Here is an 18,076-nt window from a genome sequence, read left to right as displayed (position 1 = left end):
GATATGAGTAATCGTATATATATGGATGAGTAGATACGATGGGACTATTACTACCGCGAAAACAGAGCAAGAAATCTTGATATCTAACCTATGGGACAGTGTGGTACCTACATAGTACGTATGTAGGTATTTATACCCTAAATCTAACGAACAAGCGCTAAGTCTATAAGGGAACAACGGGAGATGGGATTATCTTAATAGGAAAGCCTTGAAAATGTAATATTGGGTATACGACCAGGACTGTCTAGGTATATAGCGACGCCTGTTGCCGAATATATTTATGTTAGACACCTTGCTTCGAATCTTGAAAGATTGTGCTTGATTTGGACCGTAGTTTAGTATGTCCTAAAACGAAAGCATTAGAATATATTGACATAGGGCATAATCATCGAGCTAAAGAGTATTTTGTTACAAATTCCGCATTCTGTTCCAACGACAAATCATTCTCAAAGGAGAAAAGACAATACGACCCATTTTTATCTTGAATTTGTACCCGAGTGTTTGTTAGCCGCAAGCTGCCGGCCTGCCTTTAGCAGTAGTAGAGTCGCCGGTAGCTGAGCAGCCGCAAATCCGATCATAACAAGTAGCTGCGTATTGAAGCTACTAGCTAAAACACTCTTCACCTCCTCCTGTAGATGGGGAGATAGATTTTTTATCGATTTCACATTCTCAAGGAATATGTGTAGTTCGTGCGACGTCATAACACTGCGCAAATGCTTCGATAGACGGCCATTCAATATGTTAGACGCAATGGCAAGACCAATAGCACCACCAAGGAAACGGATCTGGACCACGGTACCAGTGGCAATGGCTACAACAAAAAGTGATTCGCCAGTTAGTCAATGCAATCACCTTAGTATCAGAAGGTTTCTCGGGGGAACACATACCCAGGTCTCTGTCCTCGACTATATATGGTGTGGATAGTACCAGGACGCCCATTGTCAGACCCATTCCTGTCCCGGCAATGACTAAATACCCAATATCCGTTGCGTGGAAGCCCCTAGAGGTGGCAATGGTCGAGAGAAGCCCAATACCGACGGTATGAATGGTACAGCCCACGAGCAGAGTATAAATAAACGGGATGCGTCCCCTAGCACTGGCAATATTGACAATAGCCGCAGCAACTGCCGCAATAGCTGAATACCCGATTAAATAGATACCGGAATCCAAAGGCGACTTGTCTAACAGAAGTTGGGCTTGCTGTGGAACATATACTAGGACGACGTTATATGGTGCGCCGATGACAAACGAAGAACTAAAAGCATGTCAGAAGAAATCGCAGGTTAACCGTAGATGGACTCACATAAGAATTCCCAGCCATGGTCGATCAAAAAGCCAACGCTTGGGAAATATGGGGTCTTTTCCCGGGATGCCCGAGATATACCATTCCCAGGCAAAGAAAGCAATCCAGGAAACTCCCGTGAGCACAAGGAGCGCAATTGCGTCCCTCGAGGACCATGAGAATGCCAGATTGGTTTCATTCAAGACAGCAACTATTAAAAACGAGCCGGCCATCATCAAAAGCGATCCCATTATATCAAGATTAGCAAATGAGCGGTATGAGGCTCGTGTTCGAAATGAAGGTGTGTGTTGATCAAGACCAAAGTGTTTGGGCATCGCAACGATGATAACAACGATCGCAATAACGCACAGTGGTGCACTAATTATTTGATTAGTATACTCCTCAACACAGATACTGAGCATCCACATACTTGACGTAAAAGGTCCATCGCCAGGCCGAGTTTTGTGCAAGAGCACCGCCAATGATTGGGCCTATCAAAGATGCAAAAATAAGGCAAAATGACATGAGACTGCTGTAGATTGGAAGTTTCGTTTTGGGAGCTATCTCGTAGACGCATAGGATTGTCAAGGCGTATGTACCAGCGCCTCCAATTCCTTGGAGCGCTCGGAATATTATGCTGCCTCAATAGTTAGTCTTTGGACAGAAATGAGTGCAGAACTACGTTAGACCTACAGTTGGTTAACTGTCTGAGCAAATCCACACCCAAAAGAAAATGCAAGCAGGATAACAAGAGCCGCGATAGTGGTTTGCTTCCTGCCCACTATGTCGCTAACTTTTGTCCATATTGCCATAGACCCTAGGAGTAGTGCGACATCAGCAATGAGTGGGATAGAGACCGGCGTGGGAAGTTATTTCAAGATAGATATGTTTGGAGGAAAAGAAAAAAATTCAATCCAAAGGCAAAAGGAATCACTATAGAATCGCATTTCGGATCATACCTGTGTAGGTGGCCAAATATCCAGTGATAATCCAACTTCTCTTCTCGAAGCCTTGCAGATCATCTGTGATGACCGTGAGAGCCGAGCTTACAATTGTGACATCCAAATTAGAGAGAAAAAAGCCAATCAAGAGTCTATAGATCGTCAGTTTTCGTCATCCAACCCCTGATGGCACTTTATTGAGCACATACCCTGTGGTGGTAAGCACCAGTCTCCATCCTGTCGGGTAAACAATTTCATTTCCTGGGGAAGGTGCTCTCTGTGCCGACCCCTTTTCTTGGCTGAGCCCCCTAGCGCGGTCTTTGCTAGCTTTATTCGAGGTCGGCTCTGCGAACTTGATGTGGCTAGACATGGTTGTCGACCTCTCAGCGATGGGTGGTTCAAGAGTAGGTGAAGACTGGAGTGGCAGCCATCGTTGCAAGAAAGTTTTGAACGTGACCATTGTCCATGTAGGACCAAGCCCCGCGTATCTTCACCCCAGGGGCTTCATGTGGAACGCAGGAGACGCGCGATGACAGAATGTGGAATATTTACATGCATAAAAAGGGTGATCTGCGTCGATCATTGAACCTAGATACGCTGGATTGGATGTGGCTTGGCATAAATTTGCTTTTCTGGGGCATTCGCGACCGAATTTAGAAATTTGAACTGGCTTATCAGTCCTTTTTGAAGTTATTATTCTCCGTCATTTTGACTGCGACATGGTCTGGAAGGGAACGAAGGCCTCAATCCATGGTCATTGTCCTCACACGTTTTATTTTCGTTATCCGAGACAGATTCATTCTCCTTGCTCAGGGCTATCTATTCGCCCCTGGAAAATGCGAACATGATATACAAGATAGATAAGGTCGTTTGATGTAGTCAAGTAAGGAGGACTTGTGCACTGCCAAGGTGAATTCGGAGAGTAAAGTGAGCTTGGACGGAGTAGTTGACTTAGCAACAAACAGACGAAGTTAATGTGAAATTTCTGCTCCGTACCTTCTCCCCGAACTTGATAAGATAATTAAGTGGCAATTAGCATCCGAGATGTCAGGGGCAATATGCAAGAAGGGCCGGATGAAGGTGAGATACAGGGGAAAATCGACACTAGAGATTAGCTGCAGTATTCCGTGCCGACACAGAGGTCTCAGGCAATCACTCGATCGACGCCTGAGGCACCCAAACAAGATTCACCACTCTTCCTAACTACCTAAGCATGAGCATCTCTACGGGTTATAGACCTCAATCTCTGTCATTACCTATCTTTTTCCAAGATTTCCAAAGTTTTTATATCATCGGAAGCTGTGGGAACTTCGGACTCCGGACTCCAGCTTTGCCCCACTTAGCCCCCCCTCTAGGCTTTCCACGTTCCTCCTGGACGTGTCTTCCAATGACCTCGGGATATATATCTATTTAGATCAGTCTAAGGAAGTAATCAAAGACTGTTTTTGGAAGGTACAGCCGAACCTTATAGTGAGCCTCATTTACATTCCAAATCCCGAGATCCCGCCATTGGTATAAATCGGCGAGACTCGAGACTGTTTGATATCTCCCAAGACACACATTTCAGCCATGCAGAACCAATTCCAGCAAAATCTATGGAAGGCTGCCCAGGAACCTTGGGACTCGGGTGTTCTCCCTAGCACCGAGAACCTGACGCGAGCTAGAGCTTCTCTCCCCGCTACACTTCCAGATACAGGATCCAGTCTCGAATCTGTCCAGCGACACATTGTCGATGATATTGTCCCGGCATTCAACGGAGGAAGCCTAAGTGCTAACTACTATGGCTTCATAACCGGCGGAACTACCCCGGCGGCGCTCTTCGCGGACAACGTTGTGTCTGTTTATGACCAGAATGTTCAGGTGCATCTTCCAAACCACTCGATTGTCACCGACGTGGAGTACAACGCACTTGGTCTCCTTTTGGATCTCTTCAAACTAGAGCGCTCTATCTGGCATAATGGAACGTTCACTACCGGTGCCACGGGAAGCAATATCCTCGGCCTAGCATGTGGACGTGAGTTTATTTTACAAAAGGCGGCGGAGAGAAAAGGTTGTCATCTCCAGAGCGTTGGTGAAGAGGGCCTATTCGAGGTATTGAATGCACTGGGTCTTTCTGGGGTGCAAGTATTATCCACGCTGCCACACTCGTCCGTCGTGAAGGCAGCTGGTGTGCTAGGCATCGGTCGTTCCAACGTGCATAACATATGCCGAGCCGACGACCCGCTCCGCTTCGATATGGATAAACTTCAGAAAGAACTTGCGAGAACAGACAAGGTCAGCATCGTTGCGATATCTTGCGGGGAGGTCAATACTGGTCGTTTTGCAACAAGCGGCGCAGAATTGAGAGAAATCCGTCAGCTGTGCGACAAATACGGAGCCTGGATGCATGCTGACGGAGCATTTGGAATATTTGGTCGTGTTCTTGCTGATAGTCCGGAGTTTGCAACAATAAAGCAAGGCAGTGAAGGAATCGACCTGGTCGACTCGATTACCGGTGACGGCCACAAGCTTCTCAATGTTCCCTACGATTGTGGTTTCTTCTTTACTCGACACCCGAATGTGGCATCCCAAGTATTCCAAAATGCAAATGCGGCATACTTAACCGCTGGAAACTCTGATGGGCCTTCCATCCCCTCGCCTTTAAACATTGGAATTGAGAACTCTCGTCGATTCAGAGCATTGCCGGTGTATGCATCACTCTTGTCATATGGCAAGTCTGGATATCAAGAACTGCTAGAGCGCCAGATAAGGCTTGCCCGGAAAATCTATGGATGGGTCGTGGAGCATCCTGGGTATACAGCTTTGCCAGTAGCAGCATCCAAATCTGAACTGCTCGATCAGACATTTATGTCTGTTTTGTTTCGCGCAAATGATGAGAGCCTGAACCGCGAGTTAGGAAGCAAGATCAACGAGAGCTCACGAATGTTCGTTTCGGGTACCAGCTGGGATGGATCCCCTGCTTGCCGCATTGCAATCTCGAATTGGCGAGTTGATGTAGAGCGAGACTTTGCCCTAGTGACAGATGTGTTGGCAAAGGTTGCCCAGAGCTAGCGGCATACTAATACGTGAGCACAAGAAGATTAGTATCTCAACTATTGGACATTCAATGCATAAAGATCTTTTCTCGTATCTATAGACGATATCAGCGGCGGCGACCAGCTCCTCCCATATTCTCGGTACGGTCAGACATGCTGACAACCTCGCCAATACCCGCAGCTTCTTGCTCATCTTCCAGAGCCATGATCTCCTCTCGGCTATCCCACCACTTTTCTTCGGCCATAGAGAACGCTGCCTTACGGAGTTCCTTGATTGACTTCTCGCCAGACTGCTCCTTCTCTTTGGCAACTTCCATCATGATATTCTGCCATTCTTCAGAAGTACGGCTGAAGAACTCGCGCAAGCTCTCGAACGGCCGAGGCAAAGGTCGACTGTCATTGACATTTTGCTCCTCTGGCTCCTCAACTTCGAGTTGTTCCATGTCCTTGGTAACAGATGGCACTGTCACGTCTGTCGGAGCAGGCGAAGCATCGAGAGACATCGCTTCAGCCTCAGCCTCATCGTCTTCATCCATTTCGTCATCATCATCCTCATCATCCATGTCTTCGTCGCTGTCTTCAGCTTCGTTCAAGAGGTTCCAGTTCTCAGGCTCCCTGTAGAATATCTCCTTGACGCCGTCCAGCTTGACTAGATCGATAGAATACATATCGTCGAAAGTGAACTCCCGGTCACCCTTTTCAAACGTACCACCAAAGATGAACAGTGTATCATCTTGCACTGCTAGCTGGGCATTGAATCGCCGGTGGGGCATTTCGAAGCGGACAACAGAGGGCTTTGCAGGCTCGACAGGCTCCTCTGGTTGGGGTGTGCTTGCTTCCATATCGTCATCATCTTCATCGTCCCGAATTCCAACTTTAGCTTCTAGGGCTTTCAGGTTTGCCAAAAGCTCTTCCTCGTCCGCCTTGCCCCTATTTTTAGCCTTTGCATTTTGATTTGCCTGCTGCTTTTTGCCGGGCGCGCGGGGGCGTCGCAGACTCAACGGGAAGAAACGATTCCTGTCGGTGGTCCAAGCAAAGAGAGTATCGAAGAACTCGCTATCAATGCCTTCCTCCGTCAGTTCCACGTCGTGGACACCACCGAACATAATGCCTCGGCCCTTATGGTATGCCATGGTGGTACCAACACGGGGCGGATTGGGCGTATTAGCGGGCTTCTTTCGTCGCTCCCATCGGACTGTAGGTAAAGTTGACGATGGCGCCTCAGCTGCCGGGGGTGTGATTCTCAAGAACCAAGTATCCTGGTGAACCATGGGCCGGAGAGCCATCTTCTGGGGACCACCACCCTTGCCTTGCTTACCGCCACCCGCAGCTGCCTTCACTCGGGAGTAGCCTCCGTAGAGAACAGCTCCGGTCTCGTGCGGCAGCAGAGAGAATGACGAGCGAGGATCGGGCTTTTGGGAAGCAAGAGTCAACGTGGGATTGGACCAGGTATACTGGTTACAATCATAGATCCACAGGTCCTGCAAGTATTTAGTCTGCTGGGAGGTATCTTGGAATCCACCGAAGAGGATGATGTAGTTCTGTCTCGGTGTTAGTTTTAATAAAAAAGGCATACACTAAAATCGGAAACACATACCTTGAAATAGGTCATGCGGTGACCACTTCTGGCAGGAGGACCTTTGCCTTTAACTTCGAGTCGGGTCCATTCTCTTGTGGCTGTGTCTAAGTGCCAAAAATCATTGTAGTGGTAGAACGTGCCTTGCTTTGGCGACGAGAACTCTCCTGTTGATCGTTAGTCTCCGCACAAAGAATTTTTTTTCAATATATCCAGCAAGACAATCTTACCTCCAAACATATAGATGCCTCCAGAGTTTCCTCCACGGCACCATGCATGGCCACTTCGAGGAAGGGGACTGTTGGGACTGGTCACCTCTCTCCATTCGCCGCGATCAATCAAATAGACAAAAAGGTTATTGAAGAAAGTGGCATGCGTCCCGTCAAAATATTCTCCACCGAAAAGCAACAGTTCATTTCGGTTTGACGGAGATGCTAGCACAGTTGAAGATGAACGTGGGACTGGCGGCTCCGAAGGAACTTCAGTGACCTTCAAGAATTTAGCCTGTTCTTCGGCGTACTGGGCCAGAATGGCATCTAGGTCTGCGTCTTCAGCATCGCTGTCCACATCCTTGCCCTTGGCCTTAGATTTCTTTTCTTTCTGCGCAGATTTCTTTGTCTGCTTTGCCGCTACACGGTCCTTGTGCTCGGCGGACTTCTTATTCTTTTTGCCCATCTTGGCACAATGTTGGATACAGAAGGTGAGTTTTCGTGATCTTCTTTTTCGTGGGGCAGAAATTATGCCTTTCCCCACACTGAATTGCCCCCTCCAGATCAGATCTACGTCTATAGGAAGTATGACTTGCACCACTCGATTTTATTTATATGTAAATTGAAAAAAATATAAGAACGTAAAATAAGTATGATAGTTCTTATACAAATTTGATGATTTTAGTCCAATTTGACCGAGTAACTGTAAGTTGAACGCAGTTGCTGGTTATAGATCGATTTGATTGACCGCTCACGTGCCGACGCGTCCATGTTGGTTTCGCGATTGCTTCATTGCTCCAAACATCAAGATCGACGGCCATGACAGCAACAGGCCCCCATGACGAAGAATAACTTAGCGATTCATCTCAAATGGTTGATAACCCAAGGGAAACCTATCCACCCCCCTCTGGCGCAAACCAACTTGCCTGAACGCAATAATTGCGTATCACCACCACCGATTTCCCCCGCCGACGAATTCGCGGCCCTCGATGATATCCTTGAAGACGTGGAGAATGAGACGGATGGATCAATGGCTAGATTGTTACCACAATCGGCGAGCAAGCCTCGAATGTTAAGCCGACACGACACAGTCCCCATTAGTACCCCGTCAACTACAAAGAAACGCGCTTCGCCGAAACAGTCAAGCATAGTTCGAGGTATGTGGCCGATTAAGATGAATGATCTCGCGGGAATTACTAAACTGACACAACATGTACAATGACTAGACTCCTTCCGAGAACCACCGTTATCATCATACAAACTTTCCCGGCAAAAGTCGACACCGTTGCGATCAGATAGTTTCCATGCACCTGAGCCTAATGACATTGAATCGATTGATTTGACAGGCGAGCTCGATCTGTCTAGACTATCCTCGGATACTATCCCGGCCGCTGAGCCCCGCGGGTCATGGGCAGAAGAAAGTACCCCATGCGGAACTCGTGAGAAACGCGGCAAGAAGCGCAAAAGTGACGAGTACACCTCCGATCTTCTTTCCCCGTCGAAACATGCAACGAAAGTGCGAAATCCCTCGAAAGCGGCTCTATCTCCTGCCCCTAGAGGGATTGTATCGGAACAGCCTATGATCCCACGGCAGGCAACTAAAACAACTCAAACAAAGCCCCCAAGCGCTGCAAAACGACCTGAATATCATTCCCCTGTTGCCCCACAGAGCCATCGGAAGCGAGTGATCGCAGATTCAGATGACGACGATGACCTCTTTGACGACTGGGCTGATACTGAAGATCCCGCCGATAAGATGATCCTGGATGCCGAGGAGGAGAGTTTGTATCCAATACTCCCCGAGATGAGCCCAGCTGCGGATGAGAAAAAGATCGAGACTAAGCATTCGCGATTGGAATCTACACCGAAAGCACGGATTCCAACTGCGCAACCATCGACTCAGCCAAAGAAGAGGGCAGTTTCCAAAGACCCTATCCCATCGACACCTTGGTCGAAGCCATCCGGCTCACAGGAAAAGAACCCCGATCTTCTGAAGTTTTTGGCCCTTGGAGACAATGCCTTTGGGCATGCAATTTCCAAATTGAGGTCTACTCTACAGAAGAATTCTGAGATTGTTTATCAACAGGCCATGGAAGGTCAGCCAGTCCCAGAATTGATTGCAGAGAACAAGACTCTTGTCGCTCAGATAGAGGCAATCGAATTGTTGCAAAAACATCAGAACACGCACAAGGGCAGTGTTTCTCGCAAACAAGACCTGAAGCAAAACCTGATACGTGTGATCTCACAAGGTCTGGACCCAACATCGATGCCAGAAGAGCTCGCGCAGAGTCGAGCAGTTGAGGCAGAGTTGGAACAAACCGAAACAAAAATATGTCAGCTTCTATTTAAAGCCAACATCCTCGAATTGGCACAGGATTGTCCATCCGACCCTCCTCCCATGAGACATACTCAGCCCACCTTCGAATCCCACGCAATCACACGGGACCCCCCTCCTTTCTCTTCTTCGCGCACCGACTTGAACACAGAATCCCGTGGCCAACAACGTTTGCCTCCAAGCCCTAGGAAAACCAAAGAGACACCTCGGCCGAATAGCTATGAAAACTCATTTTCTCGGAATATGGGCTCCCCGCCGTTGGATTCGATGGATCTTGATGAGTTCGACTGGAATGTCAGTGACGATGACATACTAGAGGCGGTAGAGGGCTTTGATGGTGCTCATCAAATACCCGCTCGCGAGCAAGCCAGTCAAAACCGCAAAGTTTTTGCAGAGACATCTGGCAACATCCCCAAAGCGCCCGCCCCGAAGAAGTCGCCCGGTCATAGCGCCTTCTGGTCAAACCATCCATGGTCTCAAGAAGTAAGGAAAGTGTTGAAAGATCGATTCCACCTACGCGGATTCCGACCCAATCAGCTTGAAGCCATCGATGCAACACTTGCTGGGAAAGATACTTTTATTCTCATGCCTACTGGAGGAGGAAAGTCGCTATGTTATCAATTACCTTCCATTGTAACGGGTGGACGCACCACGGGAGTGACGATCGTCATATCTCCATTGCTAAGTCTCATGGAGGATCAGGTGTCACATCTCCGCAAATTAAACGTTAAGGCCTTTATGATTAACGGCGACACCGACCCAGAGGAAAAATCCTGGATCATGGGCCAGCTCTCAAATGCAGGTGGCGAGGGGATGGAGGTCCTGTACATCACTCCCGAGATGCTCAGTAAAAGCCAAGCCTTGATCCGAGCCCTTGAGAAGCTTCATGGGAGAAACAGCCTAGCACGCCTCGTCATCGACGAGGCACACTGTGTTAGTCAATGGGGGCACGATTTCCGACCTGACTACAAAGAGTTAGGAGAGGTTCGAGCCAGGTTCCCGGGTGTACCGGTTATGGCCTTGACAGCCACCGCCACTGAGAACGTCAAAGTTGATGTGATGCACAACCTCAAAATCACTGATTGTGAAGTGTTCTTGCAGAGTTTCAACCGTCCTAATCTCACCTACGAGGTACGGTCTAAGGGAAAGAATGATGAGGTTCTGGCCAGCATGGCAGAAACCATTACAAGCTCATACCGGAATCAGTGCGGGATTATTTACTGCCTTTCTCGAAAGACGTGCGACAAGGTTGCAGAGGATTTGCGGGATAAGTACCGCCTCAAGGCACTCGCTTATCATGCGGGTATGTCAGCAAAGGCAAAATCAGAAGCCCAGAGGAACTGGCAGATGGGCCGAGTGCAGATCATTGTTGCCACCATTGCATTTGGAATGGGAATTGACAAAGCCGATGTCCGATTCGTCATGCACCACAGTATCCCAAAGAGTCTCGAGGGGTATTATCAAGAAACCGGTCGTGCTGGTCGAGACGGCAAGCGTTCTGGCTGCTATCTTTACTTCGGTTACAAAGATACAGCAACCTTGAAGCGGATGATTGATGCAGGAGATGGCAGCGGTCAGCAAAAAGGCCGTCAAAAACAAATGTTGCGAAATGTGGTTCAATTTTGTGAGAACCGCAGCGATTGCAGACGAGTGCAAGTCCTCGCCTATTTCGCAGAATACTTCCGCCGAGAGGACTGCAACAACACTTGTGATAACTGCAAGTCCGGTTTGGTGTTTGAGCTCCATGACTTTACGGAACAGGCATCATGGGCCATCAAGATTGTGCGACAATTCCAGAACGCAAAGGAGAAGGTGACTGTTCTCTACTGCAGTGACATACTTCGTGGAGACTGTAAACGGCCTAAAGCCCCAGAGCACCGCAAGATGCCGGGGTATGGAAAGGGAGCCGACCTCGATCGTGGAGCAGCCGAACGTCTGTTCTACCGGCTACTGGGTGAAGACGCATTAGCCGAAGACAATGTGATCAACAAAAGTGATTTTGCTGTTCAGTATCTCATTCTCGGCCGTCGTGCAGCAGAGTATGAGAGTGGCCAACGACAAATGAAGCTACAGGTTCGCGCCTCACCGAACAGTAAGGCCAAAGCCAAGAGCAAGCCCTCGGGTGCCACGCAGAAGAAAAAGTCTGGCAATTCAGGCGGCGATCCTCAGTCCACAATGGTCTCTTCTCCAGTACAAGCCGCCCAAGACCGCCGCCTTGATCGTTATCAATATACCAGCGCTCCAGTCCCACAGCTCTCGGTTGATGAGGATAGTGATGGCTTTGAACCGATTCGAACCAGCGGCAAGTCTCGCCGCACAAACACACACGAGATGGGCCCTCCAATCACCAGCGATCAGAAGTTGGATCGGCTTGACCATATGCATCGTGTAGTTGTGGAAGACTTCCAGGAGCACGCCAAAATCATGCTTCAAGACGTGAGTAGTCACAAGCCTGATTGGTACATCATCAAGAAACTGACATTTGTTACAGCTTGTCGTTAAGAAGGGCCTTCGGTGCCAACCGTTCTCTGATCAGGTGTTACGTGATATGGGCATATCCTTTCCCACCAGTAAATATATTAGCTTCGATGAAATTTGAACAGCAAGCTAACAACGAATTAGATCTTACTGAGCTCTCTGCAATCCCGAACATCGACCAGGATAAGGTGAAACGCTACGGCCGGCAGATCTTGGGGCTAGTCGATAATGCAAAGCGGCGCTACCTGGAAATGACTCAGGAAGCAGAGACCAGCGGCGTTGTTCCGGATCCCAACCACCATAATGTCATTAATCTCAGCAGCAGCGATGAGTATAGTGACGACGACTTGTTCATGGATGAGGTTTCCACCTTCAATCTAGACAATCCTGTCCCGACCGCACCCAGCAATGCGGCTGAAAATATCACAAGCCGCTACTTTCCTCCGGCGGGTTCTCCGGGGTATGACTCTGGTGACGACTGGGAATCCAGCACTGTGCCGTCTGGATCAAAGGGTCGCAAGCGCCAGTCTTCCAGTGGCAAACGGCCTCCGCGACGCAAATATGGCTCTGGCTCCACTGGGAGCTGGAGAGGCAAAGGCGCACGAACAAAGGCCAAATCCGGGGATCGTCCAGGCAGTCAGTCTGCCCCGCGCAAGAACGCTAGGGCCAAAACCCCAAAGTCTACGATTGGCATGATGCCCATTTAATGTTATCGTTCTTTCCCCGCGTTTTGTCGGGATGTTTATGATTGATTCTGCGTTTACACAAGCATCTCTAGGTGTTGTTTTTTTTTTTTTTTTTTAACGGTTTGCAGGGAGTCATTCGGTGGTAGTCCATAGGTGCGGTGTTAGATAGTATTTGACATGTATACAAAGGACCAGGATATAACAGGATATACATTCATGAATCAATTAATACTATTTTTGTCACTCAATCATGGAAACTCTCCATATTCAATTCCCTAGTGAGCGACCAAAATCAATCAATCGAAGCCGCCGTGCATCTCGAGGGTGAAACTGCGCGACCTTGGCTCTCACGAGGAACCTCGAAGACGCCGAGTCACGCTCCAAATTGATATAGGAGTCAGCCTCCAGCATAGCGTCGAGAAGACTATGCATCTCCTTCGCAGCTGCCTCTCTCTTGTTTGTGGGAGCCTCGTCCGTGTTGCGTTTCATAAACTTATCAATCCGCTGCTGTGATCCATCCTCCGCTTCTGCTGGCTCTTTTTGCTTCTTGGGCTTGCCGTGTGCCGTATAACCCGCCTTCAGCGTAGCATCCGACACCTCAAAAGCATCGCCCACAGTCGGGCCACCCATATCCTCAGCAGCAAGCATTGGAGCAAGAGTCTCATCGATGAATTTATCCAACGAGACCTTGAGGCTTGCGGACGTGCGGTCCAGTTCTTTAGTTTGCTTTTTCTGGAGGATGAGCTGCTCGCGTGCCACCTGTGACGGAGTCTGCTCTTCCTTTCTCGTGTTCGCATTGCGGATTCTCTGAATCCGCTCTCGAAGTCCGCTTGCGATTGACTGAGAGTCGCGTAGATTGGCCTCTTCGACCCGCAGGCGCTCGCGGTCCACAGACAGCTGTTCGGCGGTCATTTTGATAGAGACTTTGTTTTCCTGAACAAGCCGTGCGGTTTCTTCTATGGCTAGAAGTGATGGCAGCACCGAGTCTGTTGCTGGGAGCTCATCTTCGGACTTGAGAAGCGAGTCGTATGCTTTCTTGGCCCGTCGGGCTTGGGAAATGCGGGCCCAGGAATCAGTGCCCGTTTCTGTTAGATCAAGGGAATTGAGCTCCCGTAGCTATAGCTCATGTCAGTCGAGGTATTCTACTATAATGAGAATGTCACATGCCTTGTTCAATTCATCCTGTTGGCGTTTCACTTGCTCTTGAAGCCCTTGCAAGGTTGCATCTAAACGTCGCGTGTATACATGCAATGCAGTTCCAGTGAGAGGCTCATTTGCCAATTCTTGCTCTGCTTCTTGGCGTTTTTCTGCGAATTTCTGGATCTTTTGCACGGTCTGGTCGGTGATATCCATGCTTATTTTGGCGGAGTGACGCGAAATGCAAATATTTCCTTCTAGAAGTAATAAAAATACTTTTAATTTAAAACTCGATTGCCACTTAGACTTGCTGTAGAATGTTTGATTGAAGCCTTGGAGGTAATCAAAATATTGGACACGAGACGAGATGCATCACGCCCATGCAACCTTCGCGTCGACGTCATGTGACCAAGCTTCACCCTCGACTTCCCTCCCCCATCGTCAACCTCACCTCCTCTCCTTAACTCATCGGGATTTCATTTCATCGCCTTCATCAATTCCCTTATTCCCACCTCTCTTCTAAATTTTACAACGTTCTCGTCAGTAAAGCTATTAACTCGTCGAATACGAGTTTAGCCCACACCCTTGACCTCAGATTCAGACGTTATCGGAGGCTACAGTGTGGTACAGCAGGCAACGGTTTCTGGCGCTTGATATCTTACTTGCTTCGTTTTCTTTTCCCCATCGCGTTCACCCAAGGACCCCATATCCACCCTTTCCGCTTCCTTATTCCTTTCGAGCATCTCGGCAGACCCCGTGAAGCTTCCCCGGTTGTGACAGCAAAGCCCTCACACTTGAAACTGCACTCCCTCCCGTCTTCCATCGGCACTCCCTCAGCACCACCTTTCCTTGACCCAATCTTCTCCAAAGCACCAATCTCCCCTTCCGATCGCCAGCACCAGCACCTTCCGTGGGAAATTCTGGTGTACATAAAACGATCATAAAAAAGAAGAACGCAGAATTCATTCTTGACACCTTTCGATTTCACTTGTAAGTGAAAACAAAGCAGCAGCACAGACTATCCAAGATGTCGGCTTCTCCATCCAACCTTCAATCGACCAAGCGTCCTCTCGAGGACCCTTCGTCTCCTTCCGGCCCCAACGACCAGCCAGAGGCCAAGCGCCCGGCGCTGGACAAAGTAGTCAAGAGCGATGCCGATGCCGAAGCGGAAACAGATGTATCCAGTAGCCAGGTTCCTACTGTCGAAGGTGCCAAGGATACCCAGGGTGATACCGTGGTTCCCGATGCGCCCAATGGCAAGGGTCTCCCTGTCGACACCCAGCCCATCCAATCAACTGCTTCCCAGGCTGACCGAGCGGGCTCTGATCAACCCCCCCAGGACGAGTCAAGCTGGGTTCATATTCGCGCAGTGATCTCCAGCCCGGAGGCAGCTACCGTGATTGGAAAGGGAGGTGAGAACGTGTCCCAAATTCGTCGTCTGTCCGGTGCCAAGTGCACTGTCAGTGATTATTCTCGAGGTGCAGTCGAGCGCATCCTGACCGTCAGCGGTCCCCAGGATGCCGCTGCCAAGGTGGGTTTCTTTCCATTTAATAGGTTTGTTACGAATATTCGATTGCTAATGACAACTATCAGGCGTTTGGTTTAATCATCCGTACCCTTAACAATGAACCTCTGGAAGCCGCTTCTACTGCACAGTCCAAGACCTACCCTCTGCGTTTGCTAATTCCCCACATTCTAATTGGCTCCATCATCGGCAAGGGTGGCAGCCGCATTCGTGAGATCCAGGAAGCTTCCGGCGCCCGCCTGAACGCCTCGGATGCTTGCCTCCCCTTGTCCACGGAACGATCCCTTGTCATCCTCGGTGTTGCAGATGCCGTCCACATTGCTACCTACTATGTCGCAGTCACCTTGGTCGAGCAGCTGTCTGAACGTTACGGTGGTCCCGCAGCTTCAGCATATGCCACTCGCAGCGGCGGTCCTGCCGGTGCTGTCCCTGGTGGTATGCAGGTTGTTCCATACGTTCCTCAGCCCGCTGGCGGCCAATACGGCCACCCCGAGACTTTCAAGCGTCACCACCCTCACCCCAACCGTGCCGGTGGTGGTGCGTACGGTGTTCCCTACCTTCACGGCCAGCCAGCTCCCGCTCCTGTCCCCCAGACCCCAATGCACTTCCCCGCTGCTCCCCAGGCCGCTTACGGTGGCGCCGGCCCCCACCAGCCCGCTCCCTTCGTTGGCGGTCCCCAGCAGCCGACCCCTGGCCGTGGACCCCCAACAGCCCCTGCCCCTGTGGGCGCTGCCATGCCCGGTCAGCCACTGACCCAGCAGATTTACATTCCAAACGATATGGTTGGTGCCATCATCGGCAAGGGTGGGGCTAAAATTAACGAGATACGTCACCTCAGCGGCAGTGTCATCAAGATCAACGAGCCACAGGAGAGCAGCAACGAGCGTCTGGTTACTATCACTGGTACTGCGGAGTGCAACCAGATGGCTCTGTACATGCTTTATTCCCGACTTGGTTCGTCCCCCCCGTCCCCTAGAAGCAGATTCTTGTGCCCAGGTTCTAACTGATTTATTAGAGAGTGAAAAACACCGGATCTAAGTGTCACAGCGCAACCTACGCCTGCTACAAGAGTCTTATTGCAGGGTTATGCCCAAAAGTCTACGGTGGTTAACGAAGTCTCTTTTTCTTTGCCTTCGATCTCTTCCGGGGTGTTATTCCTTTTTTTCCCTTACTTTCTCGTTGTATCTTATTCCAAGGCGTGTGATTTGATTTTTTTTTGCCTTTTTAATAACAATTCCCGCAATAATCCCTTGAATCAAGTAGCCCTTTCCCTTTCCACTTCCTGCTCTAATTACCACCGACATATCCTATGATCCACGCAACACAGCTCAAATTACATCCAAGTCCCCAACACTAATCCACGGCACCTCGCTCTCCTCCATTTCCTTCTTTCTTTCTCCCCTTCCGCTCTTATTCCTCCTCCCTTGGAAGCCCTAACCCTTAATCTTTTGAAAACTGACATGTTTGATCTCCAACCCAGGAATAGGAGCCAGCATCTTCTCCCTCAGAGGCGCAATACTCTGGATAAACTTCTCTGTCTCCTTAGCCTTGAGATGCGCCTCCATACTTTCCCAGCCAACAGCGAGGAGGTGCGCGAAAGCTTGCCCGCTCGGGCTCTTCTCGTGTGGCAGCTTACTCGGCCGGTCAACATGTCCCATTGACCACGACCGTGGCCCCGCTGATTGTGGCAGCTGCTCGACCAGTGTAGTGCGGAAGTTAATCAAGTCCGCGTGGATCTGCCTTACTGCTAGCACATCCAGATCGCTTGGGAATGACAGCGTGCACAGCTCGGTCACAGGATTTTTGGTCAGGGTTTCTGTGCAGGAGAGTGGTGGGCTGAACGTAATGTGTAGTGCTGACGGCGGCTGGGTATTTTCTGGGGCCAGGAAGGGGTCGAGGAGGTGGACATTTATTGTGCTACGGGGGTCAGTCCAATCTGTTGGTTTGGTTAGACCCGTAGGCTGTAGGCTGTAGGTTCTGTGGGGGTAAGAGTAGGATATATCGTAGGTATATCGTGGTTTTTAAGGGTTATTCTGGGGGTAGGGGGGTTACTGAACTCACCTACAACCCAGACAATGGTGTCTTTGTCCTCGGCTGTGCGTCCCCAGGCCGAGTGCTCATGACCACTTTGGTGTTGGGTCGTGCGGAACATCCTCAGTAGAGCCTCGCCTTCTTCGCTGTCCGGGTCTTCAGGCTGGACGGAGGGTTTGACACGGAAGAAGATGACCTGACTAACAGTTTGAGACATAGTGGGTTGGTGGTGTATTCCAATGACAACGGATGGGAGAGATATGGAGTATCAAAATACCGATGGCTGATGTCACGGGCACATGATGTCACTGGACTATAGAACTCCCAATTAGGAAATGGACCCTGGCACCTTCCCTTCTTTCCTATTTTGTGCAGTTGGTACCTTTCCCAGTAGAGTCATGGCCAAGTACTTGATCTTCTCTCTTTCCTCTTCTCTCTTTTCTTCTCTCTTTTCTTCTCTCGTCTCTTTGGCATCATGCAATCATACAAACTAATCTCCTGGCTATACACCCCATTCCGTGACAAAGGATTTCGACTGTTCTTATTTGCCATACTTTCAAGTTACGTAGTGTACCCTACCTTCACATTGTCCCTGATTAAATGGCTGCTCTTCGGGAACTTGTGCTTTTTCTCGCGCTGAGCCACTGCATAGCTCTCACATTTCTGATCGTATGGCTTGTTAACTTGTCTGAAACCGAAATTATGGCTCATTTCTTCCATATTTCTTACCATTGGTTGCACACACTGGTGACCTCTCAAATTCAGCGATTCCCACATCGCCATAACCTTGCCTGAGTATGTTCTCCGAGTGAATCTAGTTTCTCGGTGAAATCGAGCCCTC

At 49.5% G+C, this 18,076-nt stretch overlaps 7 protein-coding genes across 7 annotated transcripts; 3 read left to right on the top strand and 4 right to left on the bottom strand.

Annotated features, from left to right (window-relative positions):
* Positions 1-476: 476 nt before the first annotated feature.
* Positions 477-2,683, bottom strand: N7487_001695 (uncharacterized protein; the record flags this gene model as incomplete). The annotated part of the gene is made up of 7 exons (XM_056869443.1): positions 477-811; positions 888-1,255; positions 1,304-1,660; positions 1,713-1,919; positions 1,976-2,099; positions 2,242-2,375; positions 2,433-2,683. The coding sequence occupies 7 exons, from the start codon at positions 2,681-2,683 to the stop codon at positions 477-479; spliced, it is 1,776 nt and encodes a 591-aa protein (XP_056734227.1).
* A 1,109-nt stretch (positions 2,684-3,792) lies between these two features.
* N7487_001694 (pyridoxal phosphate-dependent decarboxylase family protein) lies at positions 3,793-5,274 on the top strand (the record flags this gene model as incomplete). Its single annotated transcript, XM_056869442.1, has 1 exon — positions 3,793-5,274. One exon carries the CDS (start codon positions 3,793-3,795, stop codon positions 5,272-5,274), a length of 1,482 nt encoding a protein of 493 aa, XP_056734226.1.
* Positions 5,275-5,365: 91 nt separating this feature from the next.
* N7487_001693 (putative Kelch repeats protein) lies at positions 5,366-7,509 on the bottom strand (the record flags this gene model as incomplete). Its single annotated transcript, XM_056869441.1, has 3 exons — positions 5,366-6,799; positions 6,856-7,001; positions 7,065-7,509. 3 exons carry the CDS (start codon positions 7,507-7,509, stop codon positions 5,366-5,368), a joined length of 2,025 nt encoding a protein of 674 aa, XP_056734225.1.
* A 372-nt stretch (positions 7,510-7,881) lies between these two features.
* N7487_001692 (uncharacterized protein) lies at positions 7,882-12,563 on the top strand (the record flags this gene model as incomplete). The annotated part of the gene is made up of 4 exons (XM_056869440.1): positions 7,882-8,200; positions 8,270-11,814; positions 11,870-11,948; positions 12,001-12,563. 4 exons carry the CDS (start codon positions 7,882-7,884, stop codon positions 12,561-12,563), a joined length of 4,506 nt encoding a protein of 1,501 aa, XP_056734224.1.
* Positions 12,564-12,809: 246 nt separating this feature from the next.
* Positions 12,810-13,895, bottom strand: N7487_001691 (uncharacterized protein; the record flags this gene model as incomplete). The annotated part of the gene is made up of 2 exons (XM_056869439.1): positions 12,810-13,658; positions 13,740-13,895. The coding sequence occupies 2 exons, from the start codon at positions 13,893-13,895 to the stop codon at positions 12,810-12,812; spliced, it is 1,005 nt and encodes a 334-aa protein (XP_056734223.1).
* An 811-nt stretch (positions 13,896-14,706) lies between these two features.
* On the top strand, positions 14,707-16,242 carry N7487_001690 (telomere maintenance protein PBP2; the record flags this gene model as incomplete). The annotated part of the gene is made up of 3 exons (XM_056869438.1): positions 14,707-15,210; positions 15,273-16,158; positions 16,220-16,242. The coding sequence occupies 3 exons, from the start codon at positions 14,707-14,709 to the stop codon at positions 16,240-16,242; spliced, it is 1,413 nt and encodes a 470-aa protein (XP_056734222.1).
* A 395-nt stretch (positions 16,243-16,637) lies between these two features.
* On the bottom strand, positions 16,638-17,452 carry N7487_001689 (uncharacterized protein; the record flags this gene model as incomplete). The annotated part of the gene is made up of 2 exons (XM_056869437.1): positions 16,638-17,140; positions 17,266-17,452. The coding sequence occupies 2 exons, from the start codon at positions 17,450-17,452 to the stop codon at positions 16,638-16,640; spliced, it is 690 nt and encodes a 229-aa protein (XP_056734221.1).
* Positions 17,453-18,076: the final 624 nt, after the last annotated feature.

The sequence above is a fragment of the Penicillium crustosum genome, assembly GCF_028827405.1.
Source record: "Penicillium crustosum strain IBT 35664 chromosome Unknown utg000001l_segment0_segment0, whole genome shotgun sequence".
NCBI lineage: Eukaryota > Fungi > Ascomycota > Eurotiomycetes > Eurotiales > Aspergillaceae > Penicillium > Penicillium crustosum.
The sequence above is the reverse complement of the archived record's forward strand: the minus strand, read 5'-3'. Positions and strand labels throughout refer to the sequence as shown.